The sequence below is a fragment of the Chinchilla lanigera genome, unplaced genomic scaffold (genome assembly GCF_000276665.1).
Source record: "Chinchilla lanigera isolate Chin_1 unplaced genomic scaffold, ChiLan1.0 scaffold00030, whole genome shotgun sequence".
In the NCBI taxonomy this organism is placed as follows: Eukaryota; Metazoa; Chordata; class Mammalia; order Rodentia; family Chinchillidae; genus Chinchilla; species Chinchilla lanigera.
Window position 1 is genome coordinate 22176242 of NW_004955431.1, and position 24861 is coordinate 22201102.

At 50.4% G+C, this 24861-nt stretch overlaps 2 protein-coding genes across 2 annotated transcripts in view; one reads left to right on the plus strand and one right to left on the minus strand.

Annotated features, from left to right (window-relative positions):
* The window catches only part of LOC102020366, a 47223-nt gene extending 30518 nt beyond the window's left edge, over positions 1-16705 (minus strand). The window contains exons 1-2 of the mRNA XM_013515756.1: positions 16588-16705; positions 15584-16212 (exon numbers count right to left, since the gene is read on the minus strand). Of these exons, the coding sequence (XP_013371210.1) occupies positions 15584-16212; positions 16588-16705 (747 nt within the window). The remainder of the gene's footprint in view (positions 1-15583; positions 16213-16587) is intronic.
* On the plus strand, positions 16205-22900 carry Emx2 (empty spiracles homeobox 2). Its single transcript, XM_005387875.2, has 3 exons — positions 16205-17112; positions 19048-19232; positions 21407-22900. Exons 1-3 carry the CDS (start codon positions 16704-16706, stop codon positions 21572-21574), a joined length of 762 nt encoding a protein of 253 aa, XP_005387932.1. The 5' UTR covers positions 16205-16703; the 3' UTR covers positions 21575-22900.
* The last annotated feature ends 1961 nt before the right edge of the window (positions 22901-24861 follow it).

The window sequence follows — 24861 nt, forward strand, 5'->3', positions numbered from 1 at the left end:
AGCTCCTTCCCCTGTCCCATATGGGAGGGCCTCTGTTGGCTTTATTTTCAGAACTAAGAGGCTGGAGGACCAGAGGCCAGTGCTACCCAAGAGATATAGAAACAGAGACTGGGGAGAAGTGGAGGAGTTCCTCATATGTCTATTCAGAGTCTACTTATCCAGCAATTTTGCCGGGTTTAACTCCCCCAATTATTTGGCTCTGCCATGAGAGCTCCTTAAGGTCAGGTTTCTTGGGGGTTTTTTGCTCCTGTCCCCAGCACATAGCAGGTGCATGTGAATGAATGTATAGAATGGCGATTTCCTGTCACAATGTGCCATGGTAGAATCAGAAGTTTAGGACTGCAAAGGACACTGCAGGCCATACCGCGCACCATCCTCCTTTGGAGACCCAGAGACAGCAAAGGCTTACCCAAGCTCACAGACAGACAATGGCAGGAAGCATGAGCTGGCTGGCAGAGATGAGGCCATGCAAAGCTAAGGGCAGCTAGCTTGATTTGGTTCCGAAACTAAGGGGACCTTGCTGGGAGCTGCTCACACACTGACTGGAAGCCCCACGATGACTCTCCTAGAAACTCAGTCACCAATGGGTGAGGCCCGATGCTCTTATAATGAAGTCATATCTATCGCAAAGATCCTTGAGGCAACTTAACTGCAAAATAATTACATGTGTCTCAGAACTGGGAGAGCAAGGGTTTCTATCCAACTTCCCATGATGCTCTTAAAAAAGGTTTCACTATAAACTGCAGGTGGGGTGGGAGAGGTAAGATCTCCAGGCCAGGATACCATGTTTTAATTCCATCTTTTATGTTTTGGCATCCTCCCAGCTCGGTGTCTATTTCACTCTATAGACATATTAAAACAACATTAAAGGAGACTAGAAGATTAACAACTGTCATCTGTAGTCATATTGCTATAACTAAGTTGTGCTCACATCCATGTGTGTCCTTGTTTGATTACACAAGCAGTCCATGAATGCATTGTCATTGTCAGCAACTAAACAATCAAGAAGTACACGCTGTGGCTTGTGAAAGTACCCAGTCCACTCCAAAACACCCCCATTCCCTTCTTTCCTGCTGTAATACAGTGGTCAGCTTGTGTATCTTTCCAGAAATTTTCTCTGAGTTTATATTTAAGTATGACATGTAACTATATATTAGTATGTGAATACACAGACACACAAACAAGTAGTATTTATTTTAAACACTAACAGGATCACATTATGTATTGTTCTAGACCTTGCTTATTTTTCTCCCTTAATAGGTCTTGGAGATCTTTCCATGGTACTACAGAGAACTACTTCTGTCTTTATAAACAGTTGCACAGCTTTCTATAGTATGGAAACATCCTATTTTTTTAAACAGTATCCATTAAATGAAGATCGAGGTTGTTACCAACTTTTCAGGATTCTAAACAGTGAATACGTACAGCGTCGTTGAGCCTTATGCTCGCTATCTCACTTTCGTAGCTACTCATTTCTTTTATTTTGGTCATGTCAACTGATGGTCCTATGGAGAAATGTTAGTTCCATGAGTAAGAAATTTTGTATTTTTTCCTCTTCTATATCCACCGTGCCCCTAACTGTGCCTAGGTCAGTATGTGTGCACAAGAAAGACCTATTGTATGACTAACTGACCAGTAAGCAAAAACACAGCCACAAATCATTTTAGCAACTAATGCTCGTGTGACTTAACAGAGGCATTTTGACTCCCTAATCATATTCGGCCCTCAGAACTACTTGCAAGGACAGTAAATTCTTTATGCATCCTCAGAGAATTTATGAGTCCCAATTTTTAAATCTGTAAAACAAAGATGTGTATGCTTCCTTTTGAAGGGTTTCATAATAATTAAATGTGACAGGCCACGTGAAGTTCCTGATACACAGAAAGCACTCAGTAACTTGCTTGTTTCTTTTGCCCTTTGCTTAGTATCTTCTTCCTGCTTGCCCTGGGCCAATCATCCCTTTCCCATGTGCCATGTTTTACTGCCCTACCAGTTACTGAAACACCTCACTGTTTTTCCTAAAAAATCTTCTGGCGGACTTATATTCCTCCATCTACAGGAGTTTCTTGTGAAGAAACATAGTAAATACTTCCTTGTCTTGTGTCATTTAAATATAATATCAGCAGATTTTCCTGTGAATTTTGTTTGAACACTTATCGTATTAAATAACTATTAGCTGTCTAGTTCCAAAACTAGTTTTTGAGGCAAGGACCATGACTGATTAAATTTGTCAATTGCAGGTCAGTTCAAATGTCCTTATACATAAATGGTAAATGCTCAATATTAGCAGTGAATCAGTGCTCCAGAATACCACAGATATCTGATTTTAAACACTTACAAACTTCTGAAGGCACAAACTTCCTGCCCCACCCTGCTTCTGGACTGCACCCAGCCATGCTGAGCCAGCCCCACCGTCCAGACTTGGCTGGAGGGAGAAGGTGGCCTTTTCGTTCTCCCGAATACTGGGGCTGTGCTTTGCCTTCCTCACTGCTCAGTCAAACCTACCTCTGGCAGTCTTTCTGCAAGCTCTATGTGCCTTATAAATGTTCTTTCCTTTCTCCTTTGAAATTGCAAGTCTTGCCCACCTCTACTCCCTCAAATAATTTGAAAGTCAAAAACCATCAACCCACTCCAGCAGCATAAGTTAAACTGCAGGGGTCTCACAGCAGGGAAAGAAAGACAACTTCTTTCTCAGTGCCCGTAAGATTTTATTGCACTTACGTATATACATGGTGGTCTTCCTCTGCTCGAGTGAGCTGCCTGAAGGATGATATCGTGGGATTTTCCAGTTTTGAATCCCAAATTCTAAGAATGCCTGGCATAAAAAAGTGTGTGTGTGTGTGTGTGTGTGTGCACGCACGTGTGCGTGTTTGCTTTTCTCTTTTTTTTCATGGAATGCAATAACCATATGGAATGCAATAACTATAACTCAACATGCTTATGTTCCTACCATTCTTAAAATTTTATATTTTCATGAGTAGGCATTTAACAGGTATTTTAGGCAGGCTCTTAGGTACCCTCTGTAACGTTGTTTGTATGAGGAACATCATTCTGAATGCTACATAGTGACTTGAAAAACACTTTAGAAATCTGTGTGAAAGTTAAGGCCTCCGGTGTTCCTTCCTGACTCAGCATAGATTCTTTTTTTTTTTTGGTTTTTCTCCAGTACCGGGAACCGAACTCACGACCTTGCGCGTGCCAGGCAGGCGCTTTTGCCGCTGAGCTAAATTCCCAGCCCCTTCAGCATAGATTCTTGTTGGGCACTAAGGGGACCCCCCCAATCCCACCCCAGCAAAATGCAGGGCCTCACTTTACACACATCAGGATAACAGCAGAGAAGGACAAAGTGTGACAAATGGTGGGTTCCAGCAGGACCCTAAGATGCTGCTACCCTGTTGGCTGTAACTGGGCTGGGATGGAGGGGCCCATCCAGTAACCCTTCCACGATTCCCCAGGTACTGTGAGTGTGGATAAGCTCAGTAGCTTACACTTTTAGACCAGCCTTTTGCTTCTTCCTGGCATCTCTAGTTTGGTCTTTTCCTGCAATTATTTGTTGAAGATTCTTTCTTTTTTCTCTTTATTAAAATATAAAAATATATAGTAAAGTAAGAAGTCCAAAGTTCAACAAGTTTTCACAATTACATACATCTATGTTATCACCACTCAAATCAAAATATAGACTATTTCTAGCCCTCCAGAAAGTTTCCTTGTGGCCCTTTCCAGGTCAAGCTCCCCCTTCTGAATTTCACATCCCTAGGTTAGTTTTTCCTGGTATGAACTTCATAGAAGCAGAATTGTCTAGCTTGTTCCTTTCTTTTCTTTTATTCCCTCCAACAACAATAACAAAAATGTGTAGATAAAACCTAGTTTTTCTCCTCTACCAAGATGTCAAAAGTTAACATCCCAAAATGTTTGCTAGTGGCCTCTGAGTTAGAGGGAGTTTGGGTGGTTGTTACTGACTTCTTTATACATTCTTGTACAATATTAAAATATACATGTAACTTTTAAATAATGAAGGAGGAAGCTTTTTATAGGCAGGAGGAACACAGCTGTTGTGGAGGAGTAATTAAGCGAGGTTCCGAATGGCCCAGCGAGGGATGCTGAGCCTTTTGAAGGCTGAGGGTATCCTTCCTTGGAAGCTCTTGGTGGTGGTGGTAGTGGGACTTGGTATGTCACCTCAAGATCAAAGACCGCTCTAGGCATTTTCTGTTTGGATTCTTGATTAACTCTTTGAACAGGGACCCATTTGACCAATAGATTCTTCCTATGTCAAACTCTTCTCTTTAGACTGTAGCAAAGAGAAAACAGGATCTAATCCGATTAAAAATACCATAAAAATCACTAAAGAATACACACATATACATATACACACACATAAACATATACATATAATTTTAAACCCTGGATGACACATTTGAGTTTTAGTGGAACGTGGAAGGCAAATGGTAACGGGGCAACATAAACAATGACAGGTAAAAGCTGTGTTCCATAGTTTGTGAATATCAGCCAGCTACAGATAAGAAGCACGTTTTTGTTTCCTTGATGGCACTGTGGTACAGATGGGCACACACATGGCGAAGGAATGAAGATAAGAGAGGCATACATGCAGAGGAAGTTTAAAACCCTGAAATAATATTTGCGGGAACACTCAACATGAAAAAGAAAAAACAACTCAGCAATTTCACAACAGAATCCAAGACCTAACTCCATTGGCTAAGTGGTCCCATATGTGGTAATCTAAAAGCTAGTAGGCTTGAAATGGGCCGGCCGAGTGGTGCCAGGGCTCTATGCAGATAGGCTAGGCAGTGGGCAACTGTGCGACCTCACTTTGCCCATTCCTGACCCTTTAAAATGGGATTGTAATAGCAGGGTCTACTTCCTAGAGATGGGGGAGAGGTGACTGAAGGAGGTGTGCGCAGGCACTCTGTAAGCCATCGGAGCTATCCATATGCTGAGTGTTTGCTACTTCTTCTGGACCTGGGAGACCTGCTCCAAAGAGGATGTGAGATCTAGGGTCTGTATGCTATGATCATTAATTTCTTTTTGTATAGGAGACCCAAAAAGCAAAGTGTTAACTCTTCCTTCATCCTGTGGGGCCTTTACTTCCTCAGTAGGGGAGAGAAAGAGAGAGAGAGAGAGAGAGAGAGAGAGAGAGAGACAAGAGAGAGACAGAGAGAGAGAGAGAGAGAGAAGAAAAGGAAAAGCTGCTGGAGTCTGACAGACCTGAGTTGGAATCCTAACTTTCTCATTGACTAGCTGCGTGTGTGACCTTGAGTGAATTCCTTAACATCTCAGTCTCAGTTGTCTCATGTGGAAAATGGAAATGGCCTTTAATGGATTCAGTGGATTACTTCAAGGGATTTCTATGAGGACTGGATGAGATAAATCCTTGTAATAGGTGCTTAGCACAGTACCTGGGACAGGAGCCATCAGAGATGCAAGTGGATTATATCTCATGTGAAATGCTCTGGCAGCAGATGAGAAATGAAATAAACCCTATCTTCTTCCCAGCGCACCTGAGCAGCTGCCTTTTAAACAGGAGTCAGAGGGCACAAAACAAGGGGCAGAAATAGGGAACTCTGCTGCTTGCACCATTGGAACAGTTTTCCACCACACTGGACGTGGACAAGATGGATCACCTGGGTAGAGAAGGTGCTACAGGTAAGTCAGACGTGCCCAAGCCCGTCTGGCGGTGAGCCACATCCACGTGGTTGGCACTGTTGTCCCCTCCTCGCCTGGAAGGCTTGGCCTGATGTGCACGTTCAGATCCCTCCCCACAAAGCCAGGCCCGGAGACTTCATCCACGAGGCAAGGAAGTGTTGGTTCGTTTGTTTTTAGAAACAAGAGGACTTTCTCCACCTTTTCACCTCTGTCCCCTTCTGTCTCATACCTGGGAGCCCCTTCAGGGATAGAGCAGGAGGGGCACAGCCTGCACTCCTGCATGTCCTCAGAAATCTTTCCTCAAGCTTGAGGACTGGCCAGGTCACAGCCAGGATTTGGTTCCCTTGAATGCTGAGTTTTGCTAGAAATGGGGGACTGGTCTGGGTTTCCCTCAAGTTTTACTGTTTTCCTGCTACAAAGATGTTCATAAGGTAACCACTGGGAGTGGGAGGGGGCGCTTTTGAGAAACAGGCCGCAGCATTCCCTGGCAGTCTCTCCCCACTCTCTCCTCAGTGGGGTCATCCCTCTCACTACCTCCCACCCCAATTTCCCTTCCCAACCCCCAGGCCTCTGAATTAGCAGTCTCCTGTTTATACTGTAAAGGTCTTTCGCTTTCCTCATTTCTGATGCTTTGGTTGGCTGGACCTGACTGACTTCCTCTTTCTTTTCCCCCTTCTTCCATTTCCCTCCTTACATTAAAACCCTCCTTCATTCTGGCCTTTTAAAGGGGGAATGCCTTGCATATCTGAAGTCTGATTTTATTTTTTTCTGGTCCACCTGGCCCCTGCTCACTGGCAGAACTCACGACTACCTTAGTGCCAGATTCAGCTCATTATCCATATAAATGGCAGGCGCAGCAGAGACCATCTGATCTGGAGTCAAACTCTAATCAGGTTTTCCTGGTTGGGGTTCTGGGGAGCTGCAAGAGCACCAGCTCCTCCACTCGCTGAGCACTGGGAGCCTGGTAGTTCGTAGTCTGGAGCCCAGAACCCGGGCAAGAGGCCTCTGCTGCTCTCCCAGACACCTCAGATGAGCATATGCCGCACTTTCCAAATCCATTTTTAATTTATGACATCACTTTTGGGACTTCTAACCAGTTGCTCTGAAAACCAAAACTTTCACAAGAGCCCACAGAGGAGGCTGCCTCTGGGTCTGGAACATCCTTCCCTCTGTCCCCAGGGACAGGGCATTTGGAAAACCACTTTCCAGAAGGGACATGTCCTTCCTCATGGCGAAGTCACCCTTGCTCTGTCGTTTTTCTAGAGCTGAAATTGGACCCTACAGTATTTGCTGTAAAGATAGAACTGGTCACAAAGTGGTTTTGATTAGGACTTTATAAAATTACATTGAAATGATAAAATATGTCCTTTCAGGACAAGACCTACATATATGTACATACATATACACATGCAATAAATATATATCTCCAGCTTGTACACAGCATATATAGTGTTTAATAAAACATATTAAGTAGTTCATAATAATGTAATAGCTCCTACAGTAGCTAAATATTACATATTAAACACTATATGATGAAACTATCCAATATATATTAGATGTTTAACAGCATGTCATACAAATGGACCATGTTATGCATTATATATATGAAATGGAATGTCCTTCTTTTAAAAGGTCCAAGCTATTCTCCTGGAACATCAGCTCACTATGATGCCCCAAAGGAAGGAGAGAAGCACCCTGTGATCCTTGACCTCCCAAAGTTGATGCTTCACCCGAAGCCCTTGCTACATCCAGCCCTCTCTCCACCCACCTGACCGACATCTTGGAGGTGACCGGAAAGACCCCAAAAGATGCGATCCTTATTGGGGTCACCGAGTTAACCTCTCTAGTGGGGTAGGATGCAAATGTCATAAATTATCATTTATGCTCATGGACATCACTGCAAGCCCTGTGTTTTGGTCATTTGATTCCTAACCCTGAAACCTTAGGGTTCTGTCTCAGCCACCTAAAACAATGCAACATGCCATCTTCCACGTAGGCATTTAGAAGCAATTTGAAAATTGAATCAGATCTTTGTATGCAAGACCTGACGGTTCAGGAGGCCCTTTAAAGCTGCAGAGGGGCTGCAAGCAGGCGACACAGAACAGAGTAAAACGCACAGTTAGAAATTTGATACTAACTTCGTTTTTTGCAAGTAAAGTAACTTCATGATAATTGCTGCACGCGTTTGCCCTTCGCGGCCAGTGAAAAGGGGAGAAACATTTTGACAGAAACATTACCTTAAAGGGTGACACTGTTTAAAAGGAGGAAAACGTCTCAAGAGTCGATGTCGTCTTACTAGCAAGCAAAAACAGTTCGTAGGAATTGTTTTTCTTCTGCTACCTAGATGAGGAAGCTCAGACTCATTTGGAAGATGGGACTGTGTGTTAACTAGGGCTTTTTATTTTTAAAATGGGAATAAGCAGTACACCTCCTTGCGGTGGCCCGGGGACCCGGAAAACTCTCTTACGACGCATAGTTCCCAAATCCGAGGTCCAGGCGCACGCCCAGGAAAGCTCCGGGGTTCTTGGCCTCGGGGCGCGCAGCGCGAGCAGCTTTTATTTGCCATCTCTTTAGCTCTCCACGTCTGGTTCTCTTCCCTTGGAGCGCCCTGCCGTGTAGAGTTAGACAAGCCCTGTCGCCTTCGGGCTCTCACCTCAGAGTCAATATTATCTCAGATGGGCACAATAGACTGGAATGAAAAGCTAATATTGAACCACTGCGGTCCCTGCCCGCGCCGTGCGATGCCACCCTTTGCTGCGCAGCCCCTCGTGAGCGCTGGCAACCGGGCTAAACGGAGGGCAGCGCGGCGGCGGTCGGGCCTCTTCGGGTTCCCGCCGCGGACGGCGGTTCCCTCCTGTCCCAGCGAGGAGGTTTCGGAGGCCCAAGCAGTTTGCAGCAGCTGCGGGCCCCTGGAAGCCCCCTGGGGCCCACTCGCGGCCGCTCCTCCAGCTGCCACGGGCAGGCTGCGAAGCCGAGGGGCACAGGGGGAAGCTGGGTGGGCGAAGCCCAGTGTGTCCAACCTTGAGGCGCGGAGCCCGGAGTGCGAGCATGACCTGGTGTGTGGTCAGCTTCACCAGAAGTCTCCTTTTCGCTGGCTTAGAGGGCTGGGCCCTAGCAAGCCCGCTCCAGGGCTCCTGCAGGGTGCAGCAGCTCCGGTAGGAGGAGAGTTTTATTGTGTGCTAGCGCCTGCGTGCTGTAAGACCCTCTGCGGGGCTCTGGGAAACTCCCCAGGGCTGTCCACCCCTCTGTCTCCAGGATTGTCCCGCAGAGGGGAGGGCCCGTGGTGCTCCATTATCGTTGTCATCGTGGTCCCCGTGGTCCCCGTTGACTCTGCAGTGTGGCCGTCATCGGCCGTCTCAGGGTCGCTTTAAGTAGCCCCCGCAAGTGATTCTGGCGCTGGGTGCACTCGAGTCTTCTCAGCAAATACCACACAGTGCTTCGCTGTTGGCTCTTCCGCTCCCAGGCTGTGAAGATACCACCCGCAGCCCTTCCATTCTCAGTCTGGGTTCCGGGTCCCCAAGAGAAAACCTAGGAAAAAGCAAGCAGGCACAGGGCAAGGCCAGAGGCTCAGGAGAGAGGCTTAGAGGACAATGGTGTGGAACTGCATAGGAAGCAAGCACCAGATGGTGGGAAGGGCCTTGCAAGCTGTGCATATAAGGACTTTGCCTTTTCTCTTTGGCTGGAGTGCAGGCTCAGAGACTTCCTGGGGAGGAGAGAGGGGCCTATCTCAGGGTTCTTCCTGGGTTGACCATGATATCCATGGCCAGGAGCTGGGGATGCATTTAGTGGCTGTGCAACTTCTCCAAGCCTCAGTTTTCTCACTTGGGAAATGGGTATCATGGCTCCTTCATTAACTGCCACATCAGACTGTGAGAGCATGGGTGTGAACAGATAGGCTTAAAGTGAAAACTCCACACAGGTGAGGGAACTGTCGGTGTTCTTCAGGTCTTTACCCATCCTCCTCAGTATCCCGAGGTCCAAAAGAAAAAAGCCTTAACTTTCCCCTTCAGATGGCCCTGGCTCCTTTCTAAGCCTAACCTAACCCTTGGGGTCCAGCAAATGGGGAGGTACTAAAAGGGAGGATTAAGTTCCTAGAGAGGACTTCGAGTGGGCCATGTTCCAGAAGTCGTAGGTTGGAAGTTTGCTGAGCTAATGGGAGTTTAAGGAACCCCATGTGGTTGCCAGGCAAAAGCTGAACTCCAAGGTAGGGATGGCTCTGGGTGGTTAGGGAGCAGTGTCCAACACAGATGCCTAGAGAGACCGCAGCAGTGGGAAGGTACTGTACTCTGGCCACCGTACCAGGTACCAGGAGGCACCCACGTTGCTTGATAGAGATGCAGCTTTGGGGCATCCACACACTGCTCCAGGAAGAGTGCAGGGGACACACAGCTATCTTTGCCTCAGCGGGGCGGTAACCCCAGCAAGTGTGTTCCTGGCTCTGGGGTGCCTGTCTTCCCTTGGCTATCCTTGCCTTGGTCTTAGCTTTCATTTGAAGGCAGCTGAGAGAGAAAGAAACTGCAACCCTCCCCTCCACTTTGATTTTGTTTCTTTGCTTTCAACAGGAAATCAGGATGGCGTGTGTGGAAAGACTGACAGCTCTGATGTGAAGAAGGAGGTAAAATCCCATGTGTCTCTTGGAGTTGTGCAGAATTCCCCACAAAACCTTGACTCCTAAAATGGATGATCTCCGGATATCCAGAGGCTCACAGGCTCTCCGCTGACGTCTGGGCAGTGCCTGTTTCCCCACGCCCCCCTTTCCTTTTTGGGGTAGGGTTTCACTATGCAGTTCAGGCTGGCCTCGAATTTATAGCGATCCTCCTGCTTCAGCCTCCTACTGCTGGGATTACAGGTGTGCGCCATCACACCGTGCCTGTCTCCTGCAGCCGCGTTGGGCAGCAGAGGCCAGGACCGGCGTGGAGATCCGCCTGCCGAGGCTTGGCCGCCTGAGGTTGGCGCTCAGAGCAGTAAGACAGAGGGCACCCTCGCTGCAGCTTCACATCAGTTTCCAGCGAACACCAAGCAGATTCCACCACCTCACTAAGAGGAGAACGAAGCAAGCTGCTCTGGGAAGACGGAACCCGCGCACTCCAGAAGGCAAGGGCACACACATCACGGCGGGCTCATGTGGGCAGCCCACCAGCACCCTCGGACTGCCAGGCCAGTGATCAGTTGCTATCTCCACAACAGTCAAAGACGCTCTGGCTTGGGGGATCCCCTGCCAGCTGCAAGGGAGCGCCAATCCGAGAAAGCTGCAACCCCCGCTTCTCCACTGTGACGCGGCTAGGGCCCTCGCAGGACCTCGCGGGCCACTCCCTGAGCCACCTTCGTTGGGCCGGGGGATCCGGGACTGCTGGCACGGAGTTACAGCCGCCTTTGCATAGTAGTTTCCCGCTTACCCGGCTTGGGTAGCCATGACCACCCAATTTTTGGTGAAGTAGAATCTGTCCCCTCCTTTCCTCCGCCTTCGGAAGGAGGCCCAATTCGCAGGAACTGCGTCGTAGGCTGAAATACGGAGTGGAAAGCTGGGACTGACGCACGGGAGGTACATTACCAAACCATTCTCTTCCTCGGTAGTCAGGGGGGCTCCTTAGCTTCCTCCTCTGGCTTGGATTGTGGTCTGCGAGATCGTGGAAGTGGGGCGCAACTCCAGCACTTGTTAAGCGCGCGGGTGCAGAGGTTCCTGGAGCATCGCGCCCACACGGGCCCCTCGCCACTAGGCGCCGCTGCGCGCACGCCGATCGCGGCCCAGGGCCGCAGCCGCATCCGCCGGCCGAAAGGCCTCTAGATAGTGCGCCAGGAAAGGATTTGCCGTAATAAATTTAAAAACAATGTTTAAAAGGTATTTAGTCTACTTTTCCTTTTCCCACCAGCGCCCCGAGAGTTTGCAGGAGCGGACTGACTGGGAATCACAGTGAGTTACCAGACTTCTCCCCATCTCTGGTCACCTTGCGCCAGCCTTGGAGCCGGGAAAGGGCTCACCCTTCGCTGGCAGCCGGCATGGGCGCTTCCCGCGAGGTGCGGCTGACTCACAGTAAGACTCAGCGCTTCGCTCAGAGGGTCCGAACCCGGGCGACCTGGGTATGGCGCAGTACTGTGGGCCACAGCGCACAAGGCTAGGCCAGCGAACACTGTAACTAAAATGTGAGGAACACAGTGCGCCAAGCTCACCTATTCTTTTCCACAACCGTTAAAATATTGATACTCCCTTTCCATGGAGGCGACAGCTATGGCTGGAAAAAATTGAATCACACAGGTCTTGACCTCAGAGCATTCCCAGGCACCTCTTGTCAGCACCCAATCGGGACAAGGCAAGGTCTAGCAAGGGACCGGGGAGGGAGAGGGACCTCGGGCCGGTTGCTCCGCTGAAGTGCAAGGGCCAAACTCAGAGCAGATGGTTTTTTGAGCTCCCCTGGAATCCCTGCCCTTTGTCACCTCCAGAGAGCTAGGACTCTGGGCCCCCTCTCATCCCAGCATCTCCTAAGGGAAGTTCACGGCCTCTGCGGGAGCCTGGAGGAGCGTGGCATAAATGTGAGACCAGCATTAGCTCGTTTGTACAACTTTATTGTTCAGTCTTTGAAGACCAGCATCTTGCCCTGTGTGGGTAGATAATAACAGTCACGTCCAGGAGAGGAGCTTTTACTCAAGTTCATTATGTGCCGGACACTGTCTGAACACTTTAGTGTTTCTCGTTAAATAATTCCAAGGACCAATGTACTGTCATTTATTCCCATTTGAGGGAAGAAAAACAGAGGCACAGAGAGGTTAAGTAACCGCCAAGCTCACACAGTAAAGCTGTGAATACAAGCCTCGGCTGTTGTTTTTTTAAAAGAGGGGGCAGGTTTATTCAGGTACGGTTACATAGAGCAAAATTCACACTTTGCACTGTGCACGCAGTGCTGCAAGTTTCAAAATCAGAAAGTAGAATAGTTCTACTATGCCCCCGCCCCCAACAACATCACTGCTACCCGCTCCAGCTTCTCAGGCAGCACTGGATGTATTTCTGCACATGACAAAATGAGGTCAGAGGGATTGTGGTGTTGCCCAAAGTCCTTCAGTAAGTGAAAGATCCGGGACTGGAACAATCGAATGCGTGTGCCGGTTCAGCTGTCCGCAGAGTGTAGATTCCTGAATGTACAGAGCCCAATCCACAGGGAGTTGGGGCACTCGCCGAGGAAGGAAAGGAGCCCCATTGCAAACACAGATACTTAACCAAATATCCACTCCCTGGGTAGCTAAGGAACAAAAAGGGGTTTCATTCTTCGAGGCCTGAAGCCACGAGTGAAGTGAGCGGCAGCCTCGTGATTTGAAAGCTCAGGGTCCGAGTCCAGTCCTGAGTGCCCAGCCTCCTCTGGCCAGCGCGGTTAATGAGTTACTCTGCTTGTTAATGTCCACGCACGGCAGGGCCAGCAGTGCTCGGTGGGGCGAACCTTCCCGGCGCCTCAGGTCGGGGCGCAAGAATTAGCATAGATTACCCAGCCTCAGGGGCCACCGCACTGCTCCGGACTCACTGGAATCCCACTTCTTTGCTTCTTTGAGAGGGGCCCGCACGCTATTTGGGGTTGAAAGAACCTCCAAGTGGAGGAACTGGCTTGCCTTGCTTAAAAAAAGTAGTCAGCTCCCTGGCTTTCACTCACCTGCCCGCCAGACAGAGACTTGGGGCAAGCCTGGCCTTTCAAGGGCAGTTTCCAAGCGGCAGGCAGCTTGTGGAGGATGCCACAGGACTGGACTGGCCCCTTGGGCAGTCTCTCCTCTGCTCCGCCAAAATTTTTCTCCTAGGGCAAGAGGTTGAGAGGCCCAGTCACCAGCTTACTCTCTTAGGATGCTTGCCTGGCATCCTGGCCAAAGAGATGAAGGGTTAAGGGGGTAGCGATCATACCTTAAGGGCCCAGGGCTGAATATTTTGAAAGTGGGGTAGCCCCATTACATACTATATACCTCTGGGGTCTCTCACAATCTCCCAGACAGGACTGTATTCCCCTTGTCCTCGAGGCCAATGACTTATACCCCCAGCCAAGATTACAATGCTAACTATGCAGTAAATGGCCATTCCCTGCCCCATTGTCTGGGTGGGCTTTTAGTGGCCCTGGCTTGGAGCACTGGATACTGAACGCAGAGGCCTGGCTTCACTCTCCAGTCTTACAGAGGGTCACACAGCGAAGGTGGCCTCACTCCCTTACCTCGGGATCCTGGTTGCAGTCTCTCTAAACTGGGTGTTTGTTACAGCTTGAGAAGCTCTAGGGCTGACTCCCACCTCTCCTGGGGCTTGCTGGCCTAAAGACCTCTCACCCTTCATGAGAACTTCAAGGCTCCCTCCTGGCATGGGCAAGGGGTGCTTCTGTCTCCACAGCCTCATCCAGGGAGCACTGCTGAGCTGCAGACAATGATTAGGGGGATGATGATCCAGGCCTGATGAGAGTAGTCTTTGGACTCATCCCCGTGCTAAGATGCTGGGCTCAATGCCCAAAATCTTTGGGCTTGGGGGATAAAAAGGGGTCAAAGCACGCCATCTGGAACAAAGGGTGAAAACCCAGCCAGGACCCCAGCCCAGAGCTGATGATGCAGTGGTCCAAAGTAGGAGACAGGAGCCAATTTCTCCCACATCGAGGCCAAAGCCGAGGCCCATAAAGGTCTCCATAGTAAATGTGTGTGTGTGTATGCGTGTGCTTACATGCCCTGTAAAGATCGAGGTTGCAAGGTAAGTGACCTCTGTGGGCTCCCAGCTAATCTCTCTGGAGCCCCAGCAACACTAGAAAACTCTTTTGCCTGGGAGGTTTCTCAGGGCTGTTTCTGGTCATCCCTCCCTGCAACACAACACTCTCCAGTACCTGGAATAAAGTCAAGAAACTGATAGAACCAAATACACAGCAGTAGATGAGACCAGGGGAGGTAAAGAGAAGACCAGAGGGCAAGGCCCGGGGCAGCTGGGGGACCCTGGAGCATGTCCTAAGAGTCCCAGTCTGTGCTTGCATCTGGCAGAGTGGCCGCTTCCCTTTTGGGGACTCCACTTCTGTTCCCTCCTGATTGACTTCTCCCGCGTCTCACAGCAACCTAGCCACCAAACACAGGCATTTCTTCCTCCTTAAGATAAACGACACGGGCCTGGGAGTAATAGATTTAAAAGACGCCAGCATTTTTTATTATTAATTGCAAACGCGCAAAATACCTGCTGGTACTTCACTTAGAAGAATGTAATTGGCAAAAGGGGGGAAAAAGAGGAAAAAAGAGGCGGCTGATGAATAGATAATAGATCTTTAACCACCAATAAACAGAGAGTAGCGCCAGCAGCCTGGGGGATGTGATCATAATTATGCCGCAGCAGGAGCCAATGGGGATGAGAGAACTCGGCCCTAAAATCATCCCAAAACCGAAGGCGAGCTCGAAAATGCGGACACGGCCTGGAACTGAAGACGCGATCTGCAGTCTCTAGTTGCGAGTCCTGGATTTGTACAGTAACCCAGTCCTGGGACAACAGATGGCAGAATAATAATAGAAATAATAATAACAGCAAGAGCAGCAATAGTAGTAATACTGTCAGCACTAATACAAACAATAACGATCATGAAATAATAATAGCACCGCATCAGCCTCTCCCCTGACCTTGGACCCCCGTGGTCCCAGTATCCCACGAGGGACTGTTTTAGAGAACGAGGCAAGCACCCTTCCAGACAGAAAAAGTGGGAGGCTGTGGAGCGAGAGCGGTCTGAGTTGGAAGCCCACCGCCCCCGAAAGGTCGGCAGCTACCAATTCGCAAACGAACAAGCCGGGTCAAGGACTGCGAACGCGCATACTTTGGGACCATTAAGCTACCAGTGGTGGAGTGGGAGCACCCACCTCAAAGCCGTCGGGAGTTTTGCTGGGGTGAGGATGGGGTCGATCTAACGGAGCCTTTAACCCCCGCCGGAGCCAGTCCCCACCCGCTTACCCTCGCAGAACTCCGGGCGATCTCGGCTCCACCGACGCGGGCCGCGGCGGGCAGCAGGGGCAGAGCGCAGGGCGAGAGGAATCTGCGTGTCTGTCCGTCCGTCTGTCCGACCGGCTCCAGCGCAGCAGGCTCGGGGTCCAGGGGGCCGCGGTGAGGCAGCACGGGCCGGGGAATCTGCAGGGACCCCGGTGCCCCGGAGGGAGTGGTGCTGGTAGAGGAGGAGGCGGTGGCTGAGGGGGAGGAGGAGGGGAAAGAGGAGGAGGAAGAAAAGAAGGAGGAGAAGAAAGAGGAAGAGGAGGAGGAGAAGAAACCGGAGGAAGAGGAGGAGGCGAAAGAGGAGGAGAGAAGCCGCAGCGGGCGCCGCCGGAGCGAGAGAACTCGGAGCGCGGGGCGAAGGCGCGGAGAGGTCGGGGCCGGCGGGCGGGCGGGCGGCAGGAGGCTCAGCCGGGCCAGCGGCGCCGACTCCGTTCCACTCTCGGCCGGGATCCAGGCCTCCGGGTTCCCAGGCGCTCGCCTCCCTCTGACGCACTTTAAAGAGTCTCCCCCCTTCCACCTCAGGGCGAGTAATAGCGACCAATCATCAAGCCATTTACCAGGCTTCGGAGGAAGCTGTTTATGTGATCCCCGCACTAATTAGGCTCATGAACTAACAAATCGTTTGCACAACTTGTGAAGAAGCGAACACTTCCATGGATTGTCCTTGGACTTAGGGCGCCCTGCCCGCCTTTTGCAGAGGAGAGAAAACTTTTTTTTGCCTCCCCCGAGAAACTTTGCCCCCCCTTCTGCCTCTAACTCTGAGCACCCCCCCCAACGCCATCTCGAAAAAAAAAAAATTACCCCAATCCACGCCTGCAAATTCTTCTGGAAGGATTTTTCCCCCCTCTCTCCAGGTTGGGCGCGTTTGGTGCAAGATTCTCGGGATCTTCGGCTTTGCCTCTTTCCCCCTCCCCCCTCCTTTCCTTTTTCCTTTCCTTTCTTTCTTCCTTGCCTCCCCCCGCCCCCACCCCAAACAAACGAGTCCCCAATTCTCGTCGGTCCTCGCCGCGGGCAGCGGGCGGCGGAGGCAGCGCGCCGCGGTCGCCGGGAGCAGGGAGCCCAGGCGCCCGCTCCTCGGCGCAGCATGTTCCAGCCGGCGCCCAAGCGCTGCTTCACCATCGAGTCGCTGGTGGCCAAGGACAGTCCCCTGCCCGCCTCGCGCTCCGAGGACCCCATCCGTCCCGCGGCACTTAGCTACGCCAACTCCAGCCCCATAAATCCGTTCCTCAACGGCTTCCACTCCGCCGCCGCTGCGGCCGCCGCGAGCAGGGGCGTCTACTCCAACCCGGACTTAGTGTTCGCCGAGGCGGTCTCGCACCCACCCAACCCAGCCGTGCCGGTGCACCCGGTGCCGCCGCCGCACGCCCTGGCCGCCCACCCCCTGCCCTCCTCGCACTCGCCACACCCCCTCTTCGCCTCGCAGCAGCGGGACCCGTCCACCTTTTACCCCTGGCTCATCCACCGATACCGATATCTGGGTCATCGCTTCCAAGGTACGTGCCACGTCGCGGGACTGCAGTGCGCCGCTCCCGCCGCATCCTTCTGCGTCTGGCCTGCTCGGGTGGGCGCCGGGCAAGGCCTGGGCGGAGGTTCCTCAGACTCCCGGGCCCGTGCGCCTGGTTCGGACCGAGCTGGGCAGCCAGGGGCGGGCGTAGTGCTGATCCTCACTCCCTGAAGCTACAGCTGGTTTTGGGTACTGGGCTCCCGGCCGACTGACCTTTGGGGAAAGGGCGCGGACCAAGTCGTTCCTGAGCGCGCTCTGGTCGGGGCAGCCTGGGACAGCCGCTCAGCGTGTGCACCACCAGGAAGCCCAGAGCCCACGGGGTCCCCAGGCTCGCGGTTCCCTCTGCGATGTCCTGGGTATTAGCTCCGAGAGGCGCGGAGAGGGCCTGGCCGCCAGGTTCCCCTCCAAATGTGCTGGACTCCTTCGCCACCCACTCCACGCCCCTTCGGCCGACGACTTCTCCGTCTTCGACCCTTTTACGGAAGCCAGGGTTCTCTCTGGACCTTAAAACCAAGTATTCCCTGCCCCTGCTTTTGGAGGCCTGGAGAGGGGCCCTAACCGGAGGGGGTAAAACCTCCAGGACTCGGTGCTCTCGCCTCGACCTGCTTAATTGGTGCACTGAGCGGCCTCGGCGGGAAGGCTGGTTCGGTGTGGTTTTTGTTTTCCTTCCTTTTAAAAGACATGAACCGGGTCTAGAGACGGCCTGGGAGGGAAAGAACAGTTTAGATGTCTTCATTTCTGGATATTTTAAAAATTTGCTTTTCTCTGGGTGAGAGTTGGCAGGAAAGTCAAAACTTAGGAGGAAGGGGGGCGAGTAATTAGTTTACGGATCGGGATGCGAGTCCGTTTAAAAACAACAACAACAAAAAACCCACCTTCCGCAGCCGATCAATACCCAGCGGCTGATCCATAAGTTAACCCTTTGCATTCCTGTTTGAGCCTAGAATAGGAAAGATGTCATCATTTCTCTTCCCGCAGTTAAAACAAAACAAAACAAAAACAAATCCCAAACCCTTTTGCCCTTACTCTTGAATTGGATTTGCCTCTATTCCCGCCTGGCTGTCAATTTGTTCTCCTTTGTTTGAGCTTTTGGCGAACCGATTTCTTATTGTAATAAGCGAACCTGAAACAGTGGCTTTTCTTCAAAGTTTAGGACTTCCCTTCCGCATTTTCTGCCAGTCGTGTGTTCCTGGTTGCCCCACCAGATCTGGAGCAACTGTTATCTTCCCTGGCCTCAGACCCGCTGAGCTGGTGCGCAACTCGGTGTCCCCTGAGTTTCGATCCCTTGGCTCTCGGCTTTTTCCTAGTTCTCTGGAACCGGGTACTCCTGAGACGGCAGCGGTAGAAGCCCTGCACACCGCTGCAAAATTTCTGTCTCGGTCTGCTTGCGACGACTCACCTGTCCTCTACTTTCTCGACCGGGTAGCAAGACAAAAAAAAATATATATATATATATATATATATTTTTTTTTTTTAAAAAGAAACAAATCCTCAAGAAAAGTCTGGGTAGCGGCCTGGGGTCAAAGTTCCCTGAGAGGCTGAAGAGAGTCTTTCCTTTGGGTGGTAAGCACCAGTCTCCCAGCCGGGTTCTGCCAGCACTTCCCCTACCCTGGGCACTACCGGGGAGATGGCCGGGGCCCGCGGCGCCAAAGCGGCAGCCGAGCCCAGACCCGCAGAGGTCCTCAACCTGAGCTCCGCCGGAGCAGCTGCGGGTTGAGTCCCGCACAGGTGGATCCGTGACGGTCCGAGCTGGCAGCTGGGCCGGCTTCCCTTCGCGCACCGGAGGAGGACCACCAGCCGCGGCAGGTCCGGCGGCTCGGATTAGGCGGCTGCCCTGAGCGCAATGCGGGCCAGCCCGGCTCGGGAGAAGCGCGGCTCTGGCCTGATGGGCCTCCTAATGGCACTTATACTGTGCCCTCTGCAGGGAACGACACAAGCCCCGAGAGTTTCCTTTTGCACAACGCGCTGGCCCGGAAACCTAAGCGGATCCGAACCGCCTTCTCCCCGTCCCAGCTTCTAAGGCTGGAACACGCCTTCGAGAAGAATCACTACGTCGTGGGCGCAGAAAGGAAGCAGCTGGCACACAGTCTCAGCCTTACGGAAACTCAGGTGAGTGCGGCCCAGGAGGGAAGACACTCATTCCAGGCACAGGCCCCTCACCGCTGCTGTCCAGATCTGGGCAGAGCACCTAGTGCCCTTACCGGGTAGCACTCCGAGAAAGCTAGTTCCGCTCCCAGGCCCTGGACCTGTAACTTTTCAGGTTCCCAGCTTTGTAGAGCTCCAGAGGGACGGTGCGAGCTGATCTTCCCCGAGTTCTACAGTGGAAGAGCTGACTTGCTTCTGCCCACGGGGCAGGTCTTGCAGCTCCCGGCTAACACACACACTTCTGCAGTGTTGCTCAAAGTTTTGGTGGGAGTCATGGGTTCACTACTTGGATCCAGGATGAAGGAAAGTGCAGTGGGGATGTCCCAGTTGTTTGAGCTTGAGCTTCGAGAATGTAGACTGGGTTATGGGTGAGTTCTGAGCAACTCTAGGCCAATGGGCTCACATCCACGGCCCAGTTACTCCCTTTAAGGGGACAAGAGTGTCCAAAGCGGGAGACCAGGCTGCTGCACGCACCCTTGCAATCAGAGAAATAAAGCTGGAAGGCTGCAAAGAGTGCCTGACTCAAGGGATAGGCCTTGCTGTGTAGTGGAGTCCCCTGGCTTGGCTTGTCCCAGGATGCGAAGGGGGCGCGTAGAGCTACAATAGGTGCTACTGTACTACAGCCGCAGGGTAGGTCAAAGTTCCCATTAAAAAGTAACATTTTCAGGCAGATTAAATTGTAGCACTTTTTCTGGGAAATGCAAAAAGGTCAAGGCTTTTTTGAAAAAACATTTCCCCCTCCTTCCTGCTCCAAAAAAAATCAAGGAGAGCCTCGCGGGTTTGTGCCGTGCGGGCACAAGGCGCTGCCCGGCTGATTTCCCCTGGACAGCCTAGGCGGAGGTGGTCTTTGTCCGCCTGGCTGCCCACGCTGCCTGCAGTCTTTGTGTGAATGTCAAACCCCGGGCGCACCGACGCGAGCCTTGGGCGAGCGCCGGGGGAGAAATGAACCGTCCTCCTCCTCAATTAGCAAACTCAAAGCAAATTAAACTCGGCCTTGTTCGGGCTCAGGAGTGGTTAGAGACTTCAGGGGCCCAAGGACCCGGACAGGGCCTGGGTGCTACTATTGGGATAGGTTTGCTGGGCAGGGGAAGGGCTGTGGAAGTCACCACCAGTTTTCTCACCCATTGCTCCTTACTCAGAAGCCTGGACAGTGTTAGGCTTGGTCTTGTCGTTGCTAAATGGGGACCCACCACCCGGCTTCTCCAGGGGACCGTCAGTTCGCAGCTGACTCCAACTTTATTGCTCTGTGGACTTCTAGCAGCCACCCTGGGGAGACCAGGCTGCCAGCTCAGTGGCAAGGGATGTGGCCCAGGCTGAGACTGACCCCGTTCCATTCTAGGGCTGGACAGTAGGAGGGATGAAGTCTCCCCCGACCCCATGTCTCCTTCTCTCTCTCTCCCGTCTCTCTGTCTCTCTCTCTCTGTTTTTCCTCTTACTTCTCTATCCATGGCCTTCTGGAAGCTTTCATTTTTGAGCACCTTTTCCCTAGCTGGAAAGGTACAGCTGGGTTGCATCTGAGGCTTGTGCCCCACTGTCTCCCTGGTTTCCTCCAGCTCCACACCACCCTTGCTCACCTGCCAGAATTCCCCTGCAATGAGGCAGCGGCTCAGCAAACCTGGATGGTCTACCCAAGGCCTTGCTGCCTTGCAGAGGAGGCACTATATTTAGGCAATGCCAGACCGACAGAAAATAGAAAACATATTGGGTCTTTCGGGAGCTGTGGCAGCCTAAACTGAGGTCTTTATTTTGCTGGCTTGCTGAAGAGGAGTTAAGGATAGGTCTCTTTTTATTTTTCCTTATTTATTATTTTATAAGGGTGCCCAAGCTTTACAGGACCTTTGCTCTCATCAAGATGTGGGTGCCCTAGGCAGGGACAGGAATGAAGGGGCTTAGTGCACCATGGGGCCTGAGGCTGTTGGGGAAGTCTTCCCCAAAGGGTTCAAAAAGGCAGGGACCTGGACTTCCTACCGTCAGGACTAGGAGCTCTGCTCCCGGACAGGGGCCAGAGGTGGAAACCCTTAGGAGATGCATGGGCTTCCTCAGGTCTTAGACTGGAGTCTGGGCGGGGGAAGGAATCTGAACTTCATAGGATAGTGCTGTGAAGGACCTAACAGGGCCCCACCTGCTTCTCCCTCCAGGTAAAAGTATGGTTTCAGAACCGGAGGACTAAGTTCAAAAGGCAGAAGCTGGAGGAAGAAGGCTCAGACTCACAACAAAAGAAAAAAGGGACACACCATATCAACCGGTGGAGAATCGCCACTAAGCAGGCGAGTCCGGAGGAAATAGATGTGACCTCAGACGATTAAAAAGACAGACTGAACCCCACAGAAGCGTACAACATGGAACAAAACAGACAGGGAGAGGAGGGGAAGAAGGAAGAACCCTACAAATAAAAAACAAACTGCACACACATTCACCGAGAAAGAGAGGGGATCAGAAAGAGCAACAGTGCGTCGCAGACTTTGTACAGCGAGGGCGCTGGGTCCCAATCCGAGAAGGCACCGGGATGGCCGAGGATGGAGGCTCCTTCATCAACTTGCAGCTCTCATCTAAAGAGGCAGCTGAGTGAGTGAGTGAGAGAGAGAGGAAGAGAGGGAGGGAGAGTGAGAAAGGGAGAAAGAGAATGAATGAGGAGAGAGAGAATGAGTGAGAAGAGAGAGACAGAGAGAGAGCAAGCGCCGAATGGGGCAAAGCTGAACACACTCTGACAAGGGGAGCTATCAGTCAAACGCCAAACCAGGGAGACAAGATGATTGGCAGAGATTCCGTTTACCGTAATCCACTTTTAAAAATGGTGAAAATACTGATTAAAAAAAAAGAGAACCTCAACCAGGCACAGGACTTTTTAATTTTGCACTGCATAGTGTTTCCCCCAATCTTTAAAAAAATAATTAGTAATAACAAGCAAAATTCCATAACTAGCCCCATCCCACACCTGTTTCAAAAACTTGAATTGCATGTAGCAGTTGTTGGGCGAATGGTGTCTAAAGACAAAAATGAATTGTAATTTTATCTTCCTTTCAAAGACAAGTTCTGTGTGCTTTTTATTTTAATTTTTCCGAGAAATGTGCAGTCTGTAAACACTTTTTGATACCTTCTGATGTCAAAGTGATTGTGGAAGCTAAATGACGTAGGCTTGGCTATAGTGGTCCTCTTGCAGAGAAACGGGGAGCAGGATGGGAATGAGGGTGGCGAGGGAGGGTGCCCATAAAAAGAATCAGGATGTGTACTAGAAAAAAATCCTCATTGATTATATTCTTGGACATTCCCTTGCCTAACATTCTGAGGCTTAACACTACGAAGTAAACTCTTTCCAGTGGTTGGAGAAATTGGCTGTGTTCAACCACTCCCTGGTTATGACCATTCGAAACTTTAAATCTAACTGAAGGATTCTAGTTAGTGGGGATGATGTTAGTGTGACCAAGGACATGCGGCAAGCTTTCAAGCACTGAGTTTCTCTTCCAAGACCATAGACTTACTAAAGAGAGTGACAAATGCTTCCTTAATGTCTTCTATACCAGAATGTAAATATTTTTGTGTTTTGTGTTAATTTGTTAGAATTCTAACACCCTATATACTTCCAAGAAGTATGTCAATGTCAATATTTTGTCAATAAAGATTTATCAATATGCCCTCAGAGTAGTTGTCTCCGGAAACTGAAGTGGATCTTTAAAAAAAGCACCTCTATAATTTGACCTCAACTAGACCCAAGAAGCCCTGGCTCCTCACCCACAGAAAGGCCAGCATGATTTTAGGGGGGCATTTTAAAGAGAGATGAGAGTGGGGAAGTGAGATTAGAATCTAAAGTCTTTCAGGAAAGACATGGGAGAAAAATTTTCCAAGCAGACCTTTGCCTGTTGGTTGCATGCTGTACTGGAGGAGTTTAGTCTGAACTTTAGGTTTAAAATGTTTCACTTTACCTCTGCTTTAAAAATTTAGAGATATAGTTTTGAATTGAAAAATATTCTCCCAGGATAGGGGAAAATACTTATCAGAATTCTGGGACTTTTAAACTTTATTTGTGACTTCAAACCTCTGAAGTACAAGTCTCCCTGCCCCCTTCCTTCCTTCCTTCCTTCCTTCTCTTATTCCTTTCTTTCCTTTCTTCTTGGCCCCAATCTGCCAAAGGTGATGGGATGAGCCCAAAGGCCTCAGGAGCCTTATAAGGCAAGCATTCTGAGAAAGCCTCAACTCTTAATTTTAACATTAAAGAAAAAGTTGTAACCATTCTTGGAGGAAACTTAGGTTTTTTTTCCCCTCCCTCCTTCCCCTTTCTGGGGGTATGAGGTTGTTTTTGCATGCTTCATTTGCTTCTTATCCTGATAGGCTGCATTAATCAGTTTTATTTCCATTGATAGAGAAACCTCGTCTGTTCTGTTCGAGCTACAAAGCGTCCTGTGAGCTTTTGTGAAAGTGCAAATCAGTTTAAGCAATTATCATACCAGGAATATGAAGGGGAAAGAGGAGGCCTTGCCCAGTGGTCTCCTTTAATCTCTTAATCCATGGATCCAGGGGGGCTGCCTGGACATAATTTAGGACAATCTCCCCACCCTTTACACTGTGATAAGGCCAAGTTACAATGCAGGGCAAAAATACAAGCTTTGTTAACATCCTGCCTTGAAAAGTTAAGATTAGACATTCTGTGCATGTGTGGGGACTCTGGGGCACTATGGAAATTTTTTCTTTCTGTTTTTCTTCCCCTCCTCTAAAGCAGAAATTGTTCTTCTTCTATCTCCTTTGCGCGTCTCTCTCTCTCTCTCTCTCTCTCTCTCTCTCTCTCTCTCTCTCTCTCTCTCATTTCCTTTCCACCCTGTCCCTCTGTAGACCTGGCTGCTCACAGCACAGTTCTACACAGACCCCTCTTGGAAAATGTGTGTTGTGGGTACACGAGGGTAAGAGGGGTGGCTTCAGGGAGACCCCTGGTTGCCTCACATGCGGACAGGTGCCACCAGGCCAGGGTATCCCTGAAACCTGTATAGGGCTTTCAGCTGCTTGGGCAGCAGGACTGTTACTGTTAGCTGCCCAGAACTCTCCAGTGACTTGATGGTCACTGTTCCCAAGCCGCATCCTTTCTGCTGAAACTCGTACAAGTTACCTTTTCTTTCCATCGATCTTCTAAAACACGGAATACCTCAAATACGGAACATAGCCCTGCTAAAATTTAGACTGGCTTTTCCAGGAAAAACTGTCGCATCTTGACAAAAGGTCAATTTCTGCAGAAACCATATACTTAATTTTTTTAAGTACAAGAAAAAGGGGGTGATGGTGGAGTTTTTTGGTAAATGCCCTATGAAGTGTAACAGCAATAAAATCATCAGAGAATACTATTAGCTTTGAGGGAAAAAAAAAACTAAAAGCTTTATTACAAACCAAGCTTTGAAAATAGGGGGGATTAGGCGGCTGAAAGGGTCCCACAATGGTAAGAAGAAAAGGTTTCATGCTAATGAGGTTAATGCCCTTTGTATCTCAGGCCTCCACATCTTCATTACGCGCTATCTCCGGCTGCACGGAGCGGCTCAGAGAGCCGCAATCCACTCCAACGCCCCCCTTCCCGGCCCAAAGAAGGATTTGATAGCAGCTCTGTTCAAACTAG